Source organism: Lethenteron reissneri, chromosome 66 (assembly GCF_015708825.2).
Source record: "Lethenteron reissneri isolate LAM-NWPU_2019-01 chromosome 66, ASM1570882v1, whole genome shotgun sequence".
NCBI classification, from domain to species: domain Eukaryota; kingdom Metazoa; phylum Chordata; class Hyperoartia; order Petromyzontiformes; family Petromyzontidae; genus Lethenteron; species Lethenteron reissneri.
Genome location: NC_083844.1, coordinates 7,898,774 through 7,920,122, shown reverse-complemented (window position 1 = coordinate 7,920,122; position 21,349 = coordinate 7,898,774). Strand labels below are relative to the sequence as shown.

Sequence of the window (21,349 nt, the reverse complement as noted above, 5' to 3'; positions counted from 1 at the left end):
GACGGATCCAGACTGATAACCCCAAACCCCTCTCAGGAAACAGGCCACATGTGGAATGGGTGTCCATTTAGGACTCCATTCAAACCCACAGTGGCCTGGTCTGATAGTTGCACGCGGGAATTCCAAGCATTGCTTGCAACTGGGATTAGAATCTTCCCCCATCCCCCTCCTGATGCTGAGGGGAAATTGGTGAGGTTCTGGACTGTGGCTCGTGCAGCTGCAATGCTTGCATTGGGTATGCAGTCCAGACATTCTCAGAGACCCTGACTGAAAGAGGAGGAGGTGTTCCGGCAAGTTGAGAAAAAACGACAGTCCCTTTCCCACTGTCTACAACATCCCACTTCGGGGAATTAGGAGGCTTACCGCAGCCTTCGTTCAGAGATTCGCAGAACTGTGTGGCGCTGCAAGAATGGGTGGTGGGCACGAGTTGTGAGTGGCTGGTTGAGGTGCCTTCGGTTGAGGAAGTACGAGGGGCGATCCAGAGTCTGAGACGAGGAAAAGCGCCGGGCAGAGATGATTTCCAAAGCGAACTGCTGAGGGAGGGTGGCGTTTGTGTGCAGACTGTCAAACGTGACATCATCACAAGTGTCTGGACCACTGGATGGGTTGCACAGGATTGGAAGGACGCCTTGGTGGTCCCCCTCTTTAAGGAGGGGGACTGCACAGACAGTAACAACTACAGGGGCATCTCACTCCTCAGTGTGCCGGGAACGGTCCTGGAAAGGATTATTCAACATCACCTTGACAGGCACGCTGTGGAGAGGCTTGCGGAGCCCAATGCGATTTCAGGCCGGGGCGGTCCTGCACAGACGCCATATTCTGTATGTCTGCTACAGCAGAGGTGTAGGGAATTTCAAAGGGACTTACATCTCTGCTTTACTGACCTGGTCAAGGCAGTTCTTCATGCTTTCGGAGTCCCTGACTATCTGCTCACAATCAATAAGGGCCTTCATGATGGTGGGCAGGCCCAGGTAAAGTTGCGTGGCCGTGAGTCAGAGCCATCCCCTGTTCACCTTGGGGTGCGACAGGGATGTCCTCTGGGCGCTATATTATTTAACATCATCTTTGACCACGCAGTTCGAGAATATTTCATTGACTGTACCAGTGAAATTTCTATCTGGTCCTGATACAATGGGAGGCTGAACGATGCACGGGTGTGGTCAAGGGATGACTCCCCATTGGTAAACCACGTTATGTATGCCGATGATCTGGCGATTGCAGCTCAGTCTGAGAGGTTCTGCTGCTGCTGAACCTAGAGTGTGCCACTAAGAGGTGGGGCCTTACCATCAGCCCCACCAAAACCAAGCGCCTGCCTGGGTGTTTTGTCATCAAACACTCCACTCGTCTCAACTTCCCACGAGTGATGGGGCAGTTGTGGAGAGAGTGGAGAAGTTTCCGTGCCTGGCAGCAGAGGTGCCAAACCTCTGCCGGTCATCTCAGTCAGTAAACCCATGGCACCTGGGTCTGTCCGTGGCCTCCTGTCAGCAGAGAACCTTCAACACTTCGCGTGGCCTCGGCGGCGTGGCTATGTCACCGCCAGTTAGTGGTGAATGGCAGTCGTTGTTGGTGGTGGTGGTGGCGGAAAAGATGACGATGATGTTGATAGTGATGGTGATGAAGTTGATACTGATAAAGGATTATGTTGATAGTAATGACGATGTCGATAGTGACGATGTTGATAGTGATAGCTATTATGATGATGTTGACGACAGCAGTGATGATGTTGATGGTGACGGTGACGATGATGATGACCATGCGATGGTGACGACGTGCACTTTTCTCTCTGCCGGCACCACAGTGGCCGTGTCGCAGTTCGTGACTCCGATCGCCGTCATCGCCGCCGCCTTCATTGTGGCGGTCGCCCTTGTCTACCGCAAGAAGCGATCCTTGCGCAGAGGATACCGGCCACTGTCTCCCCACTACTCCAGATAGATCATCATCATCATCATCAACATCATCACCATCATCATCACCATCATCACCGTCATCACCATCATCACCATCAAGATCAACGTCTCCGTTGCGCAGAGGAGATACCGTCCCTGTCTCCCTACTCGTCCAGATAGACCACCATCAACATCATCACCATCATCACCATCAACATCATCAACGTCAACATCATCACCATCAACAACATCATTACCATCAACAACATCATCACCATCAACACCACCATCAACATCACCATCGACACCATCATGATATCAACACGATCATTGCACAGAAGATGCAGCAGGTCTTCTGCAGACCCCTATGGATCGACGCAATCAACATCATCATTAAGACATCACCACCACCATCATCACCCCGCACCTCCGATTAGCACGGTTGGCTATGCACTGTGAAAAAGAAGTCCAACATACATACATCATTATCGGGCAAAGCGAGTATGGGAGCAATGTTATTTTATGGGCAATGTTAGTCTATGAGCAATGTTAGTCTATGGGCAATGATAGGCTATGGTTAATGATAGTCTATGGGCAATGTTAGTCTATTGGCAATGTTGAGTCTATGGGTAGTGTTAGTCTATGGGTAGTAATAGTATATGGGTAGTGTTAGTCTATGGGCAGTGTTGAGTCAATGGGCAGTGTTGAGTCAATGGGCAGTGTTGAGTCTATGGGCAGTGTTGAGTCTATGGGCAGTGTTGAGTCTATGGGCAGTGTTGAGTCTATGGGTAGTATTAGTCCATGGACAGTGTGTATGTACGTTTAACTTCTTTCGCACCGTACGTAGCCAAACGCGCCAATCGGAGTAATTACGATTGTGCAAACTTAACACACCAAAAAAAATCAGTCCTAAAAAAGTGAGTTTGTTGATGCTTATGTAAAAGTGCATCACAGATCCCACTGGCTTCCTAACATCAGAAGGGAAGAGAGCGTTCCAGACGGGCCGCAGCAGCAGAACCTGAAAGCACCGTGTGACGACAATGCAACTTTGGTGGTGGCGACCGCGGTGGTGGTGGTCGTGGTGATGGTGGCACAGTAGGGGAAGTACAGCCGGTGGTTGCATCTCCCGGTCATCTCAGTCAGCCACAACCCATGGCACCTGCTGGGTCTGTTCCATGACCTCCTGTCAGCGGCGAGCATTCGACACTTCACGTGACGGCCTCAAAGTGCTACCTGGCCTGGCTCGGACGCCGTGGTGACGTCTCCCGGGGTATTGGTATTGGTGATGATCGTGGCGGTGGTGGCAGTGGTGGCGGTGGTGGTGACGGTGTTGGTGGCGTTGGTGGTGGTGGTGTTGGACTTGCCGATGACTAGTACCAGCGGTGTCAAGATCGGCCTCCGTGGAGGAGGCTCGTGAAGGACGCTACTGGGCAGTTGGAGGCAGTCGCCCTTCAACAACAATGGAGGGCGGAGGAGCGACGCTCACAACGAGCGGAGCGCCGGGTGGCTAAAGCACAGCCAGTTGGCACAGTAGGGGGCGTACAGGTGGTGCATCAGCCAGTCATCTCGGTCATCTCATTCAGTCGACCCATGGCACCTGGGTCTGCCCTGTGATCTGCCAGCGGGCGTTCAACGCTTCACGTGGCCTCAAAGTGCACCTAGCCTTGCACAAGCGTCGTGGTGATGTCACCGCCACTTAGTGGCGAATGGTGGTTGTTGTTGGTGGTGGTGGCGGTGTTGGTGGTGGTGGTGGCGGTGTTGGTGGTGGCTACGTGGGTGCTGATGTTGCCGACTGAGTGCCTCGTTTATTAAAACGCCGATTCTGTCAAAGTCAATCGTTCTGCTGCTGCTGATCACGATGATGCTACGGATGCTGATCAAGGTGCTGCTGCTACTGATGCTGCTGCTGGTTAACGCTTGTGCTGATGATTGGCGAGATTGCGGGAAGGTTTGGATATCGAGAGAGAGTTTCCATGGTTACTCCTGAAAGGTACCGGATTTGTGTTTTGTTTTTTGGGGTTGCTACTCCCAGAGTTGTTTAATAAAGAGCCATTTAATTCAGTTTCATTTCACTATCATTTATTAGGTATAACCCTGTGAGCTATGCAGCTCTTGAACATTTCAGGAAAAAACAGCAAAGTCTTCCAGAAAAAGCACCGTATATCAACGCTGTGTGCAAAGATCCCAGTGGGATGCAAGTCAAACAATAACAACCATAAGACAATTCATATTAAAGCTATTAGTCTAACTCTGTACTACAACAAAGAAATATGGCTAAACCACTATGCACTACTATTCACTATACACTACACTATGCACTACACTATGAACGACACTATACACTACAATATGCACGACTATACACTACACTGCTATAAACTACACACTATACACTACACACTACTATACACTACACCAGGGGTCAGCAACCAAAATAACAAGAAGAGCCATTTCTTTCCAATTCGGTACAAAATTCAGTATTTCAAGAGCCGCAATGCATCTGAGTACATACTGTACATACGTACATATCGTCAAGAAGCAGCCCGTAAAGAGCCGCATGCGGCTCCGGAGCCGCATGCGGCTCCGGAGCCGTAGGTTGCCGACCCCTGCACTACACTATGCATGAGACTATATACTACACTATGCACTGCTATACACTACACTATACACGACACTATACGCTACACACTACACTACACACTAGTGCCATACTAGTGACGAAGGGCCGCTACCCCTTCCAGTATTGTATTATTGCCCGGGTGTTAAATAAATAAGTGTGCCTCCGACTACGTCGTCTCCGTCTGATTGGAACCCACTACACATGTACTGGACAAAGAAGTCTCACTTCAGGGTTGCCCCAGTATCTACATTTTTTTGTGAAAATGTGAAATCGACGTGGCGCAGAAAAAAAAATGCCTGCTCTTGCCCAGAAATGGTTCACACGTGCAACCCCCACATCTCCGAGGCCACCTGTGTACGTACAAAATGGCGGCCGCATGCGCGACCCGCATCCCCACGGCTTCCCGCGCGCTCCCAAAATGGCGGGCGAATGCTCGAAGGCAATCCCCACGCACACGCATATCTCCGCGGTTCTCCCCGCACTTGTATCCCAGTATACTCCTTTGGGAATCACAACAGACAATCCATGTCCCATGTTTACACCCTCCGACGTCTCTGCGCGTCGCCGCAGTTTGCCGCACGTATAAGGCCGTAGCGGGGGAAATTTTAAGCAGTATCTCTCCAAGACTCTCTCGTTGCAGCAACCAGCTGTCTCAACCGAGCTGAGAAGACATCTTGCTCACACGCTCCTACTCGCAATGCAGCCCCTGGCTGCACGCAATCGAGCGGAGAGAGCAACAACAGACAGGAACCCACCGGGGAGTTCGAATCACACCGGTCCTGCCAACCAAAAATCCCTTATGACATCAACCACGGGATTTCAGCACCCAACTCAAAAGCAACTCACCATAAGCTCCCCGAGTCTCTGTCTCACTGTTTCAGACGCGCCTCGGAGTGTCTTGGTCTCCGGGCCGTCAGGTCAAGCCGCCAGCCACAGCATGACGGGACCACAAATCCCCGAGCCATGTGAGCGCACAGCCCACTAGGCTAGACACGCCACGGAGTGTCTCTGACTCCGGGCCGTCAGGTCAAACCGTCAGCCATAGCATGAAGGGACCACACTCGTGTCAATATGAAACCATAACAGGGGCTTCTGTGCAGGATATTTGCCCCAGATAAGCCACAGCCAGCAGCACAATCCAAATCACTGGCACCATATGTCATCGTCACAATGCACCTCACAACCCGTATCCGTGCAGAGACAGTATATGCAGTACGGACAGTCCACACATCCGATCGCGAGAAAAGCCCCATACAATCAACACATCGTTAACAAATGTGGCACATCGCAATCACAACAAGGAAAAAATCTAGATCTGAACAACAACATAAACCGATGTCACACTGCGAGCCAATAACACGGCAACCCACGGGACATTAAAGGGCCTCGGGACACTCAACACAACCGAATTAATCATTAACTGCCCCATCAAGATAACGATCCCGATGCCGTAAGCCCGTAACCATACACACACAAAAAAAATTCTACAGCAACACACGAACACAGACGCCGCGTTCATTCTACACTCACACAGCCAGAAAAACACGTACCACAGCCCAGCAAGCAAAAAAAAAACAACACGCAAAAGAAACCCGGCGTGCTTAAGATGGGTGAGGTGTGTTTTAAGGGCCGGGTGCATTGTGTCACGACTCGCCTTAGAGGCTGTGAGGATGGCAGGGTGGAACTTGAAGAATCTTGGATGGTGAGCACGGCATCCTCTTGCGACAGGATGCCACCAAGACTGCCGAAAATCTCCCTCCGCGGGTGTTGAAAATGCCGGGAACCGCGTCCCTACCGGCCGACAAAATGGCGGCCGCGCGCGCATATTTTGCACGCGCGGCCGCCATTTTGCGCGCGTGGCCGCCATTTTGCTGTGGGTGCCGGGGTGGCACCCACAGCAGCGGCGGCGTCCTCTCTCTCTCGATGGCAGCGAAGCAGCAATGTGTTATGAGTCCTGCTGCCCCGCCTGCAGCGCCATCTCCCTCCTTGACCGGGGCTGCAGACCACGGGGCTGCCCTGAAGATTAATTTCCCCCGTCCACGTCTTCTTGGGAGGCAACACTAATTTATTAGAACAGTAAGTACTGTTAAATTTCGATTTAAAGATTTCGTGACTGCAGGGATTCATCTTCTTGGTTCTTTCGGTAAAGTCACGTAGAAGGGAAGTAATAAAATAATAAAAATAAAACATTTATTTTATTTGATTTTATTATGTTTTATTTTTATTATTTTATTACTTCCCTTCTACGTGACTTTACCGAAAGAACCAAGAAGAGTAAGTACTGTATTATAACACTGTGCATTACACATAGGTTGGTGACCACCGACCTACTCTAGCGAGAACCGGCCCTGACGTTATTCCCGCCTCCAGCCGGGATGACGTCATGTATATGTGTGTGTAGACCCACGTGGTAGTGACGTTCCCGCCATAGTGACGTCACACGTGTGCGTGTGTACACAGCAGTGATACTGCAATCATTACAACGGTAAGTGGAACTGCAGACTGTTGAATGGTGAGTGACAATCACCCCTACACATTTACACGATCTGACCCCAAAAAAAATAACCCCCTATCATGGACGTGTTTTCTTATTTCACCAAGTCTAAGGCCCCACTATTCAGCTGCCACGTTAGCTCATTTTTCTTTTTACACGCTTTTGATTAACTCACTCTGTTGTTGTCGTAGCCTCAAATCTTGTTCCTCAATTTTAACCCACTTCCCAATGTGGAATCGACTGCAAACTTGGTATACTTATGTCATACTGATGACAATACTATTTTCTATCATGAAACATACAAAATGTATATTTTTAAACATTCTTTTTATATGGTATGTTTCGGCTTGGGTCTAATTGTCCACGCTCAACTGACGTTGGCTGTTATTGGCCACGGTCCCTTACGTTATGGCAAGCGCCGGGGCCACTTCCTGGAGTCGTGGAGTTCTTCCATTACTAGTACGGTACATTTCATAAAAGCGTGTTTTTAAAAAAGTTTTTTTTTATATTACTTATTCGCGAAGCCACCTGGCCCATCACGGGCGAGAGCTCAGCAAGGCGGGTGGCTCCTTCGCTCTCATCATCACGTGGGAGGTTCATAGCAGCGGCCAAAATTGGTATAAACGCCACTGCGACGTCGATGGAGGGAAACATTCGGAGGAGGACTAAAAATTCCATGCAGTGACCACCACAGGGTGAGAGTTGACACTGACTCCAAATACTGTATACAGCAGCAGGCGTATGGTTCCATGTCGAACCTGCGACCTCCTGCGTACCAGGCGAGGTAGTTAACATCCCCCAGCCACCGTGGCGCCCACGTGTGCCCCCCCACCACCAGCCAGGGTGTGGGCTCGGTTTTTGGGGATGGGCATCGCCTGCCAGTGGCTTCAGCATCACCCCCCACCCACGACGAAAGGTCGCTTGGAGCGCATTTCAATCGACATTGCAACACTGCTGTGCGCCTCCTCCCCCACCCACCCAGCCCCACCACCACCCCACCCAACCACTACCACCCACCCACCACCCCACCCACCACTACCACCACTACCACCCCATCCACCCACCACCACCCCAACCACCCACCACCACCACGCACCCACCACTACCACCACCCCCCTACCACCACCATCACCTGGGGGAGGGCAAATCCCTCAGGCTGTAAAACATTCATGGGACAAAGTGGGGATGACCCTGCTGAGGCTGCGGTGCCTCAAATATTGGAGGAGGAAGTTACCCCCTGTGAGTGGCTGGCTGAGGTGCCATCTGTTGAGGAAGTACTGAAGGCGATCCAGAGTCTGAGACCAGGAAAGGCACCCGGCAGAGATGATCTCCCAAGCAAAATGTTAAGGGAGGGTGGCGTATGTGCGCAGACTGACATTATAACCACAGTCTGGGCCACTGGACGGGTACCGCAGGATTGGAAGGATGCCTTGCTGGTCCCCCTCTTTAAGAAGCAGGACCGCACAGACTGTAACTACTACAGAGGCATCTCACTCCTCAGTGTGCCGGGAAAGGTCCTGGCAAGGATTATTCAACATCGCCTTGCTAGGCACGATGAGGAGAGGCTTGCGAGCCCCAATGCGGTTTCAACAGATGCCATATTTTCTGTCCATCTGCTACAGCAGGGGTGTAGGGAATTCCAACAAGACCTACATCTCTGCTTTATTGACCTGGTCAAGGCCTATGATACCATTTGTAGGCCTGGGCTATGGGTTGTTCTTCGTGTTTTCGGAGTCCCGGACCCTCTGCTCATGCTCATTAAGGACCTGCATGATGGTGAGCGGGCCCGGGTAAAACTATATGACCAGGAGTCAGAGCCATTCCCTGTACACCTTGGGGTGTGACAGAGATGTCCTCTGGCTCCCACATTATTTAACATTTATTTTGACCACGTAGTTCGTGAAGCCTTCAATAGCTGTACCGGAGGAATTTCCAGTGGTACAGATATAATGGGAGGCTGATCGATGCTCGGGTGCGGTCAAGGGATGTCTCCCTATTGCTCAACCACGTTATGTATGCCGATGATTTGGTAATTCCTGCTCACTCAGAGGAGGAGTTGGAGGTGCTGCTGAACCTGGAACTTGCCACCAAGAGGTGGGGCCTTACCATCAGCCCCACATAAACTAAACACCTGCCTGGGTATTTTGTACCATCGGACACTCCACCCCCACAACTCCCAATTGGTGATAGGGCAGTTGTGGAGAGAGTGGAGAGTTTCCCATACCTTGGCAGTGTGCTCATGACCGGCTCCGGTTTAGCAGCAGAGGTCTCACTCCGAATCAGTCGAGTGGCATTATCTTTTCATTGTTTGCGTAATGCTGTGTGGAAGCTACCTGGTCTATCACTCCACAGGAAGCCTCAGGTCTTTTCAGCCACGGTCAATCCCTGCCTTCTCTATGCTTGCGAAACGTGGACCCCCGTAATGGAACATCTTCGCCGGATAGAAACATTTAGGCTGGCCTGCCTACGATCCATCCTAGGTTTAACCAGGCTGGATTGTGTGAGGAGCTCACAAATCCTTGAAAGATGTGGACAAAGTCCCATCGGTGAGCTCCTCCGGCAGGCAAGGCTGCGTTGGTTGGGTCATGTAGCCCGCATGCCCAGCCACTGCATGCTTAAACAGCTTTTGTTCGGCCGGTTCGAGGGGGCTAAACGGGTGCGGCACGGGCTAGAGAAGAAATGGAGTGATGTGGTACGGGAGGACGTGGAGCTGAGTGGAATTGCAGATGACTGGTACCAGCGGTGTCAAGATCGACCTCTGTGGAGGAGGCTCGTGAAGGACGCTACTGGGTAATTGGAGGCAGTCGCCCTCCAACAACAACGGAGGGCGGAGGAGCGACGCTCACAACAACGAGCGGAGCGCCGGGTGGCTAAAGCACAGCAAGTTGGTACAGTAGGGGGCACAGGTGGTGCATCAGCCAGTCATCTCGGTCAGTCGACCCGTGGCACCTGCTGGATCTGCCCCGTGACCTCCTGCCAGCGGGCGTTCGACACTTCACGTGGCCTCAAGGTGCACTTGGCCTGGCACAAGCGTCGTGGTGACGTCACCGCCACTTAGTGGCGAATGGCGGTTGTTGTGTGCACGTGTTTGTGTGTGTACGTGTGTGTGTGAGTGTGTACGTGTGTGTACGTGTGTGTGTGTACGTCGGGGGTGCGGTGGTGCAGGGGTTTGCGCTGCGCTACGAACCTGGCTACCCGGGTTCGATTCCCGCTCACGGCCAGCACCAGTGACGATTATCTGAACCGGTCCCGGGCCTCGCCTAGGTCGACTCAGCCTCAAATGAGTACCTGGTGCGGTGTGTAAACGTCGTCACTGGGGAGAGACAAAGGCGGCCGGACGTGGAGCTGTCCACCCACCCCCTTGCGCGCCGTTCTAGTCTTCTTAGGCACTCGCTAACAGCACTTGCCCCGACAGTCTGGTAAGGCTCTACTGGGGATCTTTGTCTTTGCGCATATTTCGGCGGTGTATTTTAAAATGCTTATCGTGACGTGCATTGCTGCGATCCAGGAATTAATAAATCATTAATTGGACGACTGCATTGAAATGCATGCCATGCGTAGTGATTGATTGTGTGTGTGTGTACGTGTGTCTGTGCAAAACATCCCCCTACCTCCTCGTGGTGCCGGACGGGCAATGCTGTCGTAGACAGTGTCGTGGGTGGAGGGCCAATTCTGATTGGCCTTTCCCCTCATGGTATCTGTGACCACCACAGCGGCTAAACGGGGGCTCTGGATGGGTGCGAGGGCTGGTAACCCCTCCACCTTCAATAAATTACCATTAAACCACGACTGAAATATCTAACTAATAAGCTTGTGCCGGAGGCCCCGGGGGGACAGGCGTCTATGACGTCTCCTGGCCAACCCCCATTTGGCAGAGCCAGGAGATTGAATCTTTACCCTTGGGGCTCCTCCAGAAACAACGAAAAGCCACTCCGGATGGCCACGTGGAATTTTCGAACGCTCACTGCGGAAGAGAGGCTCCCACTCCTCTGTCGGGAGTTGGACCGGTATTGCCTGGATCTCTGTGGCATCCAGGAGGTCCAGTGGACCGGCTCTGGCTCCTGCCACCAGGAGGGGTGGGCAGTCCTCTACTCGGGGCAGGAGACTGGGAGTGGCTCTTTTGAACAAAAAAATTAAGGGGGCATGGGAGCGTGGTGGTGAGGTGTTGGAAACTGTAAGCCCCAGGCTACTTTGGGCTCGCCTTCCCATCAACCGGAGGCGAGGAGTGGTGGTCGTGGTTACTTATGCCCCCAGCGAAGACGAACATCCGTGGAGGGATGCAGGCAAGGCCGATATGTCAAATGCCTTCTATGACCTGTCACAGGTGCTGGCTAAAGTGGCCCCTCAGGATAGAGTCATCTTGTTGGGTGACTTCAATGTCCGAGTTGGTCATGATGCTGGCACCTGGTCTGGAGTGATTGGAAGGCATGGGACAGATCAGCTCAATAACAACCGTCAGAGTGTTGTATATGTCGGGTCTTAATAATTGAAAAAATAATAAAGTTTAAATGGAAATGGAAAAACACTAAATTAACATAATTTATGCTAATCTATGTAGTTGTGCACATCATTTATGCAAATTAAGAAGGTGTACTTCTGTAATGTTATTCACATATATGCGATTATGCTAATGTTTGCAGTTATGATGATTAGGCTCGGCTTCATTGTTTAGGGTTGTATTATCAATCGGGATAATATGATGAATTGTATGAAGTTATGCAAGTGTGATGTAAGTATGCTGATCAAGCTCGGCTTCGTTGTCTAGGGTTCTATTATCAATCAGGATCATACAATTATTCTCGCTTTAACATTCACTGAGTAATTCTTAGTGTTTTTATGTCAGGTCTCCAAATTCAAATCTCACCGCGGGATACAGTTCTCATAATTAAGATTACTATGCATGAACTTAGGAAGGCACCACTCAGAAACTTCTGTGTTAAGCAATTTTAATTTCTAACCAAAAACATAACACTCTAATATGCGAACTCTTATGCTTGTAATTGTCAACGCAGTACTCCTGGAGATGTTCTCCTCATTGATCCGTACATTTAACCCTCAAAGATTATGTTTGTTAAACTGGGTAACAGAACAATCGGTTAATTCCTCAGCGTAACGCGAGCATATACCGCGATAATAAAAAGTCCTTAAAATTTAATGTGATGATATTCATACAAAGGCAATAAAGAAACATGTCCCGAAGGCAAAAGTAGACCTCAATGAATTCATTGGTAAGATTATGTAATTAACGAAATGTGATATGTGCTTTATGTGTGTGTTGGTGGTTTTGTCTCCTTGTTCAACTCTTTGGATTAAGCAGACGTCAGGCAGATGCATTGTGAGTGTGGGGGAGGGGCATACAAACAGCTTCCTCGCTCTGTCTCTCGCTCGGCAGCAGCTGCAGGTGCTTGTCCACTGCTGGATGAAGAGAGTCGGCACGACGCTCGCCGTCGGCGGTGCGCGATGATTCCGTCGTCAGATAGCGCCCGCAGCTCGTCCGCTGGTCGTCGTTCTTCACTCTTGTCTTGGTTCCCAGCTGGTGCTGGTCGGTGTGTGTGGGTCGAACCCACGGCGCTCTCGTCGGCGCTCTCCTTTTCCTCACGGGTGGCTGGTCAGGCTCTTTCCCCTGCTGGATGAGCTGAGTCGGCACGACGCTTGTCTTTGAAGGTGCTCTACAGCGCTCGCCGCTCGTCCGCTGCCAGCTGGTGGTGTAGCGGTTAGCGCTACACTGCGCTACGAACCTGGCGACCCTGGTTCGATTCCCGCTCACGGTCAACACCGGTGACGATTATCTGAACCGGTCCCAGGCCTCGCTTAGGTCGACTCAGCCTCAAATGAGTACCTTGTGCGGTGTGTAAACGTCGTCACTGGGGAGAGACAAAGGCGGCCGGGCGTGGTGCTGGCCACCCACCCACTCGTGCGCCGTGCTGGCCTTCATAGGCGCTCGCTAACAGCACTTGCCCCTACAGTCTGGCAAGGCTATGGGGGGGATCTTTGTCTTTGCGCATAGATAGGCGGTATATTCAAGACGCTTCGCGTGCCGTACCTTGCTGCGTTCCAGGAATTAATAAGTCATTAATTGGGCGACTGCATTGAAATGCATGCCATGCGTAATGATTTATTGTGTGTGTGTACATCGGGGGAGCAGTGGCGCAGCTAATCGCTGCGCGACGAACCTGGCGACCCGGGTTCGATTCTCGCTCACGGCCAACGCGGTGACGATGATCTGAACCGGTCCCGGGCCTCGCCTAGGTCGACTCAGCCTCAAATGTGTACCTGGTGCAGACTGGAACAACTACAGGGGCATCTCACTTCTCAGTGTGCCGGGAAAGGTCCTGGCAAGGATTAATTATTCAACATCACCTTGCTAGGCACGCTGAGGAGAGGCTTGCGGAGCCCCAATGCGGTTTCAGGAAAGGGCGGTCCTGCACAGATGCCATATTTTCTGTCTATCTGCTACAGCAGAGGTGTAGGGAATTCCAACAAGACCTAAATCTCTGCTTTATTGACCTGGTCAAGGCCTATGATACCATCAGTAAGCCTGGGCTCTGGGTTGTTCTTCATGCTTTCGGAGTCCATGACTCGCTGCTCACAATCATTAAGGACCTTCAAGATGGTGAGCAGACCCGGGTAAAACTACGTGGCTGAGAGTCAGAGCCATTCCCTGTACACCTTGGGGTGCGACAGGGATGTCGTCTGGCTCCCTCATTATATAACATCTATTTCGACCACGTAGTTCGTGAAGCCTTCAATAGCTGTACCGGAGGAATTTCCATATTGTGTGTGGGCGATTTAATTACACGTGAGTTCACTCTGCTATGACGCCACACATTCCCCAGAATCCTGTCGCCTATGGCTTGAAAAGAAGTGTTTGTGCGGGACTCCGAGTGTGTTTGCCTGTGTGTCTGTGTGTCTCTGTATGTGTGTATCTGCGTGTGTGTGTGTGTGTCTGTGTATGTGTGTATCTGCGTGTGTGTGTCTCTGTGTGTGTCTCTGTATGTGTGTATCTGCGTGTGTATGTGTGTCTCTGTATGTGTGTGTCTGCGTGTGTGTGTGTATGTGTGTATCTGCGTGTATGTGTGTGTGTCTCTGTGTGTCTGTATGTGTGTCTGTGTGTGGCACAAGCGTCGTGGTGACGTCACCGCCACTTAGTGGCGAATGGCGGTTGTTGTTGTGTGTGTCTGTGTGTGTCTGTGTATGTGTCTGTGTGTGTATCTCTGTGTGTCTGCAAAACGCGGGCCCCCTCAAATGTAACACCTTTGCCAGTTCGAAACGTTCAGAGTGGCCTGCCTACGATCCATCATACTTTAACCTGCAGGCTTGATTGTATAATGAGCTCCCAAATCCTTGAAATATTTGTGCACAGTCCCATCGGTGAGCTCGTCCGGCAGGCAAGGCAGCGTTGGCTGAGTCATGTAGCCCGCATACCAAGACACCGTATGCCCAAGCAGCTTATGTTTGGCCCAAGGCCGTAATTATAATATATATTGAGGGGGACACATCCCCTCCCCCCCAATATTCAAATATGCTCAAAATGTCCCCCCCCTCCCCATATATTGCTATAAATAGATCTACGTTTATATAATTGTGGTTATGGTTGTACTTTATGAATCCATTACATACAATGAAACAAGAAAAGGTAAAAAAGAAAAAAAACTGAGCAATGTAATACAATACAATATTAGACATTATTGTAAAAAATTAAAAGTCCATCCCATGTGCTAGTGAATTGTTTTATATTTTAGGCAGAAAATGGCAGAAAACTAGTTTTAAAATTAAAATAAAAAATTCTGGGGGGGGGGGGGACCCCCAGACCCCCTGAAAAATATGGTCACCCCCCCCAATGTTGACTCCATGGCTACGGCCTTGGTTTGGCCGGATAGAGGGGGCTAAACAGGCACGGCACGGGCTAGAGAAGAGATGGAGTGATGTGGTACAGGAGGATGTGGAGCTGAGTGGACTTCCCGATGACTGGTACCAACGGTGTCAAGATCGGCCTCTGTGGAGGAGGCACTGCTGCTACTCGCTAACGGGGATGGGATCTTTGTCATTGTATTTGATACTCTTTAGTTATCTCGGTAAAGTCACGTAGGTAGAAAAAATAATAGATCACGACGTTTCGATCGCAACACAAGCGACCGTCATCAGGTGTGATTGAAACGTCGTGATCTATTATTTTTTCAACCTACGTGACTACCGAAAGAACCAAAGAGATTCCTGCAGTCACGAAAGCTTCAAATCCATATTGTATTTTGTCTGCGTGATGTGTATGGTGTAATGTGTGGCGTGTTTGTGTGTGTGTGATGTGGGTCCACACCCCTTGACTTGTTTGCGGGTGATTGATGATGATGACGGCTCGTGGAATACGCAAAGTCAGCTATCAGCGCGGACATCTAACACGTGCATCAACTCCAGTGCCGCGATGCCAAAATCATCTGAAGGTTCGCCCTTCCTTCCTCCCTTGGCTCCCTTCCTCCACCGTCGACCTTTGAATGAACCACGGTACCTCGCTGCTGACCTCGTCAAGGAGCTATAAACCATTATCATGCGACACTCCGGTCATCATCCGCGCAGCAGCAGTGGCGGCTTCTGGCTAAGCCGTCCAACAAAGATGCTATACACTACACTATACACTACGCGATACACTACACTACACACGAGTATATACACTACACACGACTAAAACACTACACTCCACACTATTACACCATACACTTCTATACACAACAGTATACTCTACTATGCACTAAATTATGCACTACACTATACACTACACACGACTAAAAACACTCCACTCGACACTACTACACGATACACTAATATACACTACACGATACACTACAATACATTACACACGACGATACACTACTATACACAATACACTACTACACACTACAATTATAGCTAGCCGTCGAACAAAGATGGCGGTCACTGCATCGTCTTCGTGCGGCGCTTTCAGTTGTGCTGCTTCTGCGGCCGTCTGGAACGCTCTTCTCTTCCGATATTAGGAAGCCACTCAAGCTGTGCACTGTTAAAATCATCCACATTGACAAACTCGTTTCTTTAGAACTGTTTTTTTGTGTGTTTAGTTTGTTGTCCTTCCCCCCGCACCTCCGATTAGCACGGTTGGTTATGTACGGTGCGAAAGAAGTTAAACATACATACATACAAACCCAACACAATGCATTTATTACAGACCAGACGACGTATGTCCGCATGGAACTGGAGGCCACTGTCTAGATCCAGATGCTCTTGCTGTTGCAAGGCTGTATTATCCAATAAGCTACAGTAGGCACTGTTGGCCTATTGAATTATCCCAGGCTCGATCCCATGCTCAATCCCGTGCTCAAACTCATGCTCGATCCCATGCTCGATCCAATGCTCGATCCTATGTTCGATCCCATACTCAAACCCATAACATCTCAACACCATGTCTGACGTTCTTCCCAAATGCATGCTCGACCAAAAGGCTCGAACGCATGCTCGATTCCATGCTCAATCCCATGCTCAATCTCACGTTCGATCCTATGCTCAAACCCATAACACATCAAGACCATGCTTGACCTTGTTCCCAAATGCATGCTCGATTAAAAGGCTCAATCCCATGCTCAACCCCATAGCATATCCAGCCAATGCTCGACCCCGTGCTCCATCCCCCCGTGCTGGGCCTCCATTAGCAAACCACCAATATAATTCTTAACCAGCCCTGGGGGGTGATTGTCAAAGTAGAACAACACTTTGACCTCTTTGCTCGCCAAAAATAGGCTCCGTTTTACGTGCGTAATTAGGCCTCATGAGAGCCAATTTGTCAGTCTGAGCGAGTCTCGTTATTACATCGCTGACTATAATTGCCCATTTCATCATCATCATCGCTGTCGTCGTCGACGACGTCATGCGGCACTTTGTGTGGCTGGAAGGTCCTCCTTTGACATTCACGAAGCTGCAAACTGCTGCCCCTATAGATAAGGGCAAACACTGCTGGTCATACTTTTGATACTAGCAAAGAAAGGCTCCAAAAGACAACAAACTAAACACAACAACAAGCAGTTCAATGTAGTATAGTAGTGTAGTGTATAGTGTAGTGTATAGTAGTGAAGTGTATAGTGTAGTCTTCTTCTTGGTTCTTTCGGTAAAGTCACGTAGAAGGGAAGTAATAAAATAATAAAAATAAAACATAATAAAACAATTCTCACGACGTTTCGGCCACAACGCAAGCAGCCGTCCTCAGGTGAAAACCAGGTCCGTCGAGGCGACAGAGTCTGAATGAGTATAGTGTAGTGTATTGTAGTGTAGTTTATAGTAGTGTACAGCAGTGTGTTGTAGTAGTGTAGTGTATAGTAGTGTCGTGTATAGTGTAGTGTATAGTAGTGCAGTGTATAGTAGTGTAGTGTATAGTGTAGTATATAGTAGTGTAGTGTATAGTGTAATGTATAGTAGTGTAGTGTATATTAGTGTAGTATATAGTAGTGTACAGCAGTGTATTGTAGTAGTGTCGTGTATAGTAGTGTCGTGTATAATACTGTATAGTAGTGCAGATTATAGTAGTGTAGTGTATAGTCGTGTAGTGTATAGTAGTGTACAGTAGTGTATTGTATAGTAGTGCAGTGTATAATAGTGCATAGTAGTGCAGTGTATAGAAGTGTAGCATATAGTGCAGTGTTTAACAGTCTGTACTTTGAACTTTTTTGGCACCGTACGTAGCCAACCACGTTAATCGGAGGTGCGGTGGAAGGACAACATAGGGGCCGTCCATAAATGACGTCACGCACCTAGGGGGGAGGCGGTCAGACATTTGTGACAATGTGTGACAAGGGGGGGGGGGGTTGAGAAATCTGACGTCACATCAAAATGCGCAACTTTAAATTAACATAGGCAACACGTTCTACCTAATTAAACAGACTTTTTAATACATGTTTTCTCCTACAACATCAGAGTGCAGCGCCACAATAGATACGCACTACAATGACAATAGTTAAAAGCGATTTGAAGCATTCTTTTATTTTGGGGGGGGGGGACAGAGCTTTGTGAAGTCATTTTTGAGGGGGGATCTGACTTTTGTGACGCCATGTAACGAGGGGGGGGGGTGGTCAAAAATTGTCCAAAATCGCGTGACATCATATATGGACGGCCCCATACTACACACAACAAGGATTCTTAATCCAGCTTTCGCGACTGTGATGAAGTTTGCGTTGGGGTTGGAGATCACATAAATGTAACTGTGTCGTAAACCGACCACCACCCGACACAGCGAATCGGTTTCGGTTGGTCACGTTGTGAACAAAACTTCTCCAATTAGTTGCGACTTTAGCCCTAACCGGTCGTGTTGTGTTGGAAAGCAAACTCACAACATATTTTACAATTGAGTCGATGTCTCTCTATGTGATGAGTCTGTGGGTCTCTGTGTGATGAGTCTTTGGGTCTCTGTGTGATGAGTCTGTGGGTCTCTGTGTGATGAGTCTGTGGGTGTCTGTGTGATGAGTCTGTGGGTCTATGTGTGATGAGTCTGTGGGTCTCTGTGTGGTGAGTCTGTGGGTCTCTGTAATGAGTCGGTGGGTCTCTATGTGGTGATTCTGTGGGTCTCTGTGTGATGAGTCTGTGGGTCTCTGTGCGATGAGTCTGTGGGTCTCTGTGTGGTGAGTCTGTGGGTCTCTGTTTTATGAGTCTGTAGGTCTCTGTGCGATGAGTCTGTGGGTCTCTGTGTGATGAGTCTGTGGGTCTCTGTGTGATGAGTCTGTGGGTCTCTGTGTGATGAGTCTGTGGGTCTCTGTGTGGTGAGTCTGTGGGTCTCTGTGTGATGAGTCTGTGGGTCTCTGTGTGATGAGTCTGTGGGTTTCTGTGTGATGAGTCTGTGGGTCTTTGTGTGGTGAGTCTGTGGGTCTTTGTTTGATGAGTCTGTAGGTCTCTGTGCGATGAGTCTGTGGGTCTCTGCGTGACGAGTCTCTGTGTGATGAGTCTGTGGGTCCTTGTGTGATGAGTCTGTGGGTCTCTGTCTGATGAGTCTGTGGGTGTCTGTATGATGAGTGTGTGGCTTTCTGTGTGATGAGTCTGTGGGTCTCTGTCTGATTAGTCTGTGGGTCTGTATACGGGTCTATGGGTCTACGTGCCTCTGAATCTATGGGTCTCTGAGTCTATGGGTCTCTGAGTCTATGGGTTTCTGAGTCTGTGGCGCATTTAGTCCATGGCTCTCCGAGTCTATGGGTTTCTATCGACCTATCTGCCCGCTCACTCACCTACCCACCCACCTACCCGCCCACTCAACACACGTCGTCCCATGCCCTGCGGCCGCATGTTTTATCATTTCCATCTTGTCAGGTGACGGCGTTGTTATGCTCATGTAATAGTATTAGTAGTCATATTTTCATTATTTATGTCCCGCCTGCAGTATTTGACGTGGCACTCAGAAAACAATAAAACAACAAAGGCATCGTTCCGGAATGGCCACGGGGATAGGCGCGGGCGGAGTGGTGGTGGGGGGCGGTGTTGGGGGTGGTGGGGGGGTGGTGGTGGGGGGTGGTGGTGGTGGGGGGTGGTGGTGGGGGGTAGTGGTGGTCGCCAACACCACCCAGTGACGATTATCTGAACCGGTCCTGGGCCTTTGATTCGGCCGCAAATGAGTACCCGGTGTGTAAACGCTGTCACTCGGGAAGACAAAGGCGGCCGGGCGTGGTGCCGGCCACCCACAGCCCCTCGCTTGCCGTGCCGGCCTTCATAGGTGCTACTTTGCTAACAACACTTTCCACAGCGGTGTGTTAAGGCTACACGGGGGACATTTGCCTTTGGCGTGGCGTGAGTGGGTGGGGGTACTGTTGGTGGCTTGAAGAAGGTGACTCTATTGTCTCTTTTTTTCACGGGGTAAGGGAAATCGTTTAAAACCAAGTAAAAAAAGATCGGAACATAATGTAACGTCGCTTTAACGTCAATTTTTTTTTTATCAGGCAAGGTCACTGCCAGGTGAGTGGCGATGGAGAGAACAGGTTTCCTGGATCTAGCCACGACAATCATTATCGTCTCACCAGGACCCTCAATATTTAAAACTACTGATTTTATTTTGTTATAGATATTGTTAGTAATCAAGCCCCCCCCCCCCCCCCCCCCACTGAGTTACGTAATGGCTCTTTTTCTCAAGCCATGATCTGGCTGTCACAAGTGATTGCAACTCACCCACTGAGATACACAGAGACCCACAGAGATACACAGAGACCCATAGAGATACACAGATACCCATAGAGATACACAGAGACCCATAGAGATACACAGAGACCCATAGAGATACACAGAGACCCATAGAGATACATAGAGACCCATAGAGATACACAGAGACCCATAGAGATACACAGAGACCCATAGAGATACACAGAGATACATAGATACCCATACAGATACACAGAAACCCATAGAGATACACAGAGACCCATAGAGATACACAGAGACCCATATAGATACACAGAGACCCATAGAGATACACAGAGACCCATAGAGATACATAGAGACCCATAGAGATACACAGAGACCCATAGAGATACACAGAGACCCATATAGATACACAGAGACCCATAGAGATACACAGAGACCCATAGAGATACACAGAGACCCATATAGATACACAGAGACCCATAGAGATACACAGAGACCCATAGAGATACATAGAGACCCATAGAGATACACAGAGACCCATAGAGATACACAGAGATACATAGATACCCATACAGATACACAGAAACCCATAGAGATACACAGAGACCCATAGAGATACACAGAGACCCATAGAGATACACAGAGACCCATAGAGATACACAGAGACCCATAGAGATACATAGAGACCCATAGAGATACACAGAGACCCATAGAGATACACAGAGACCCATATAGATACACAGAGACCCATAGAGATGCACAGAGACCCATAGAGATAAATTATGTTTTATTGTTACCAGGCAAGGCACCTCTGAGCTACGTAATAGCCCCTTTTTCAGAAGCGACCCTGGCCCACCACAAATGATAGCAGATCGACCAGGTGGTTGATATCACCATCACGTGGAAATTTAAAGTAGCAGCAGAATACTGTAAACGCGTGTTGCTAAATGTGGAGAAGAATCCAAGCGACCATGGGAAGCAAAAGCAAACTCCAAATATATAGCAGTGGCAGGCGTCAGGGTCGGGATCGAACCCACGACCTCTTGTATACCAGGCGAGGTCGTTACCATCTCCTAGTCATAGTGATAATGATGAGAGAGAGACACGCAAACTCCAAATATACAGCAGCAGGCAGGCGTCAGGGTCGGGATCGAACCCACGACCTCTTGTATACCAGGCGAGGTCGTTACCATCTCCTAGCCACCGTGATGATGATGA

General features: G+C 49.6%; 1 protein-coding gene across 1 annotated transcript in view; it reads left to right on the top strand.

The window, feature by feature from the left end:
* The window catches only part of LOC133359828 (IgGFc-binding protein-like), a 92,871-nt gene that overhangs the window by 44,494 nt on the left and 27,028 nt on the right, over nt 1-21,349 (top strand). The window contains exon 33 of the mRNA XM_061578368.1: nt 1,799-3,635. Coding sequence (XP_061434352.1) covers nt 1,799-1,932 — 134 coding nt within the window. The 3' untranslated portion in view covers nt 1,933-3,635. The remainder of the gene's footprint in view (nt 1-1,798; nt 3,636-21,349) is intronic.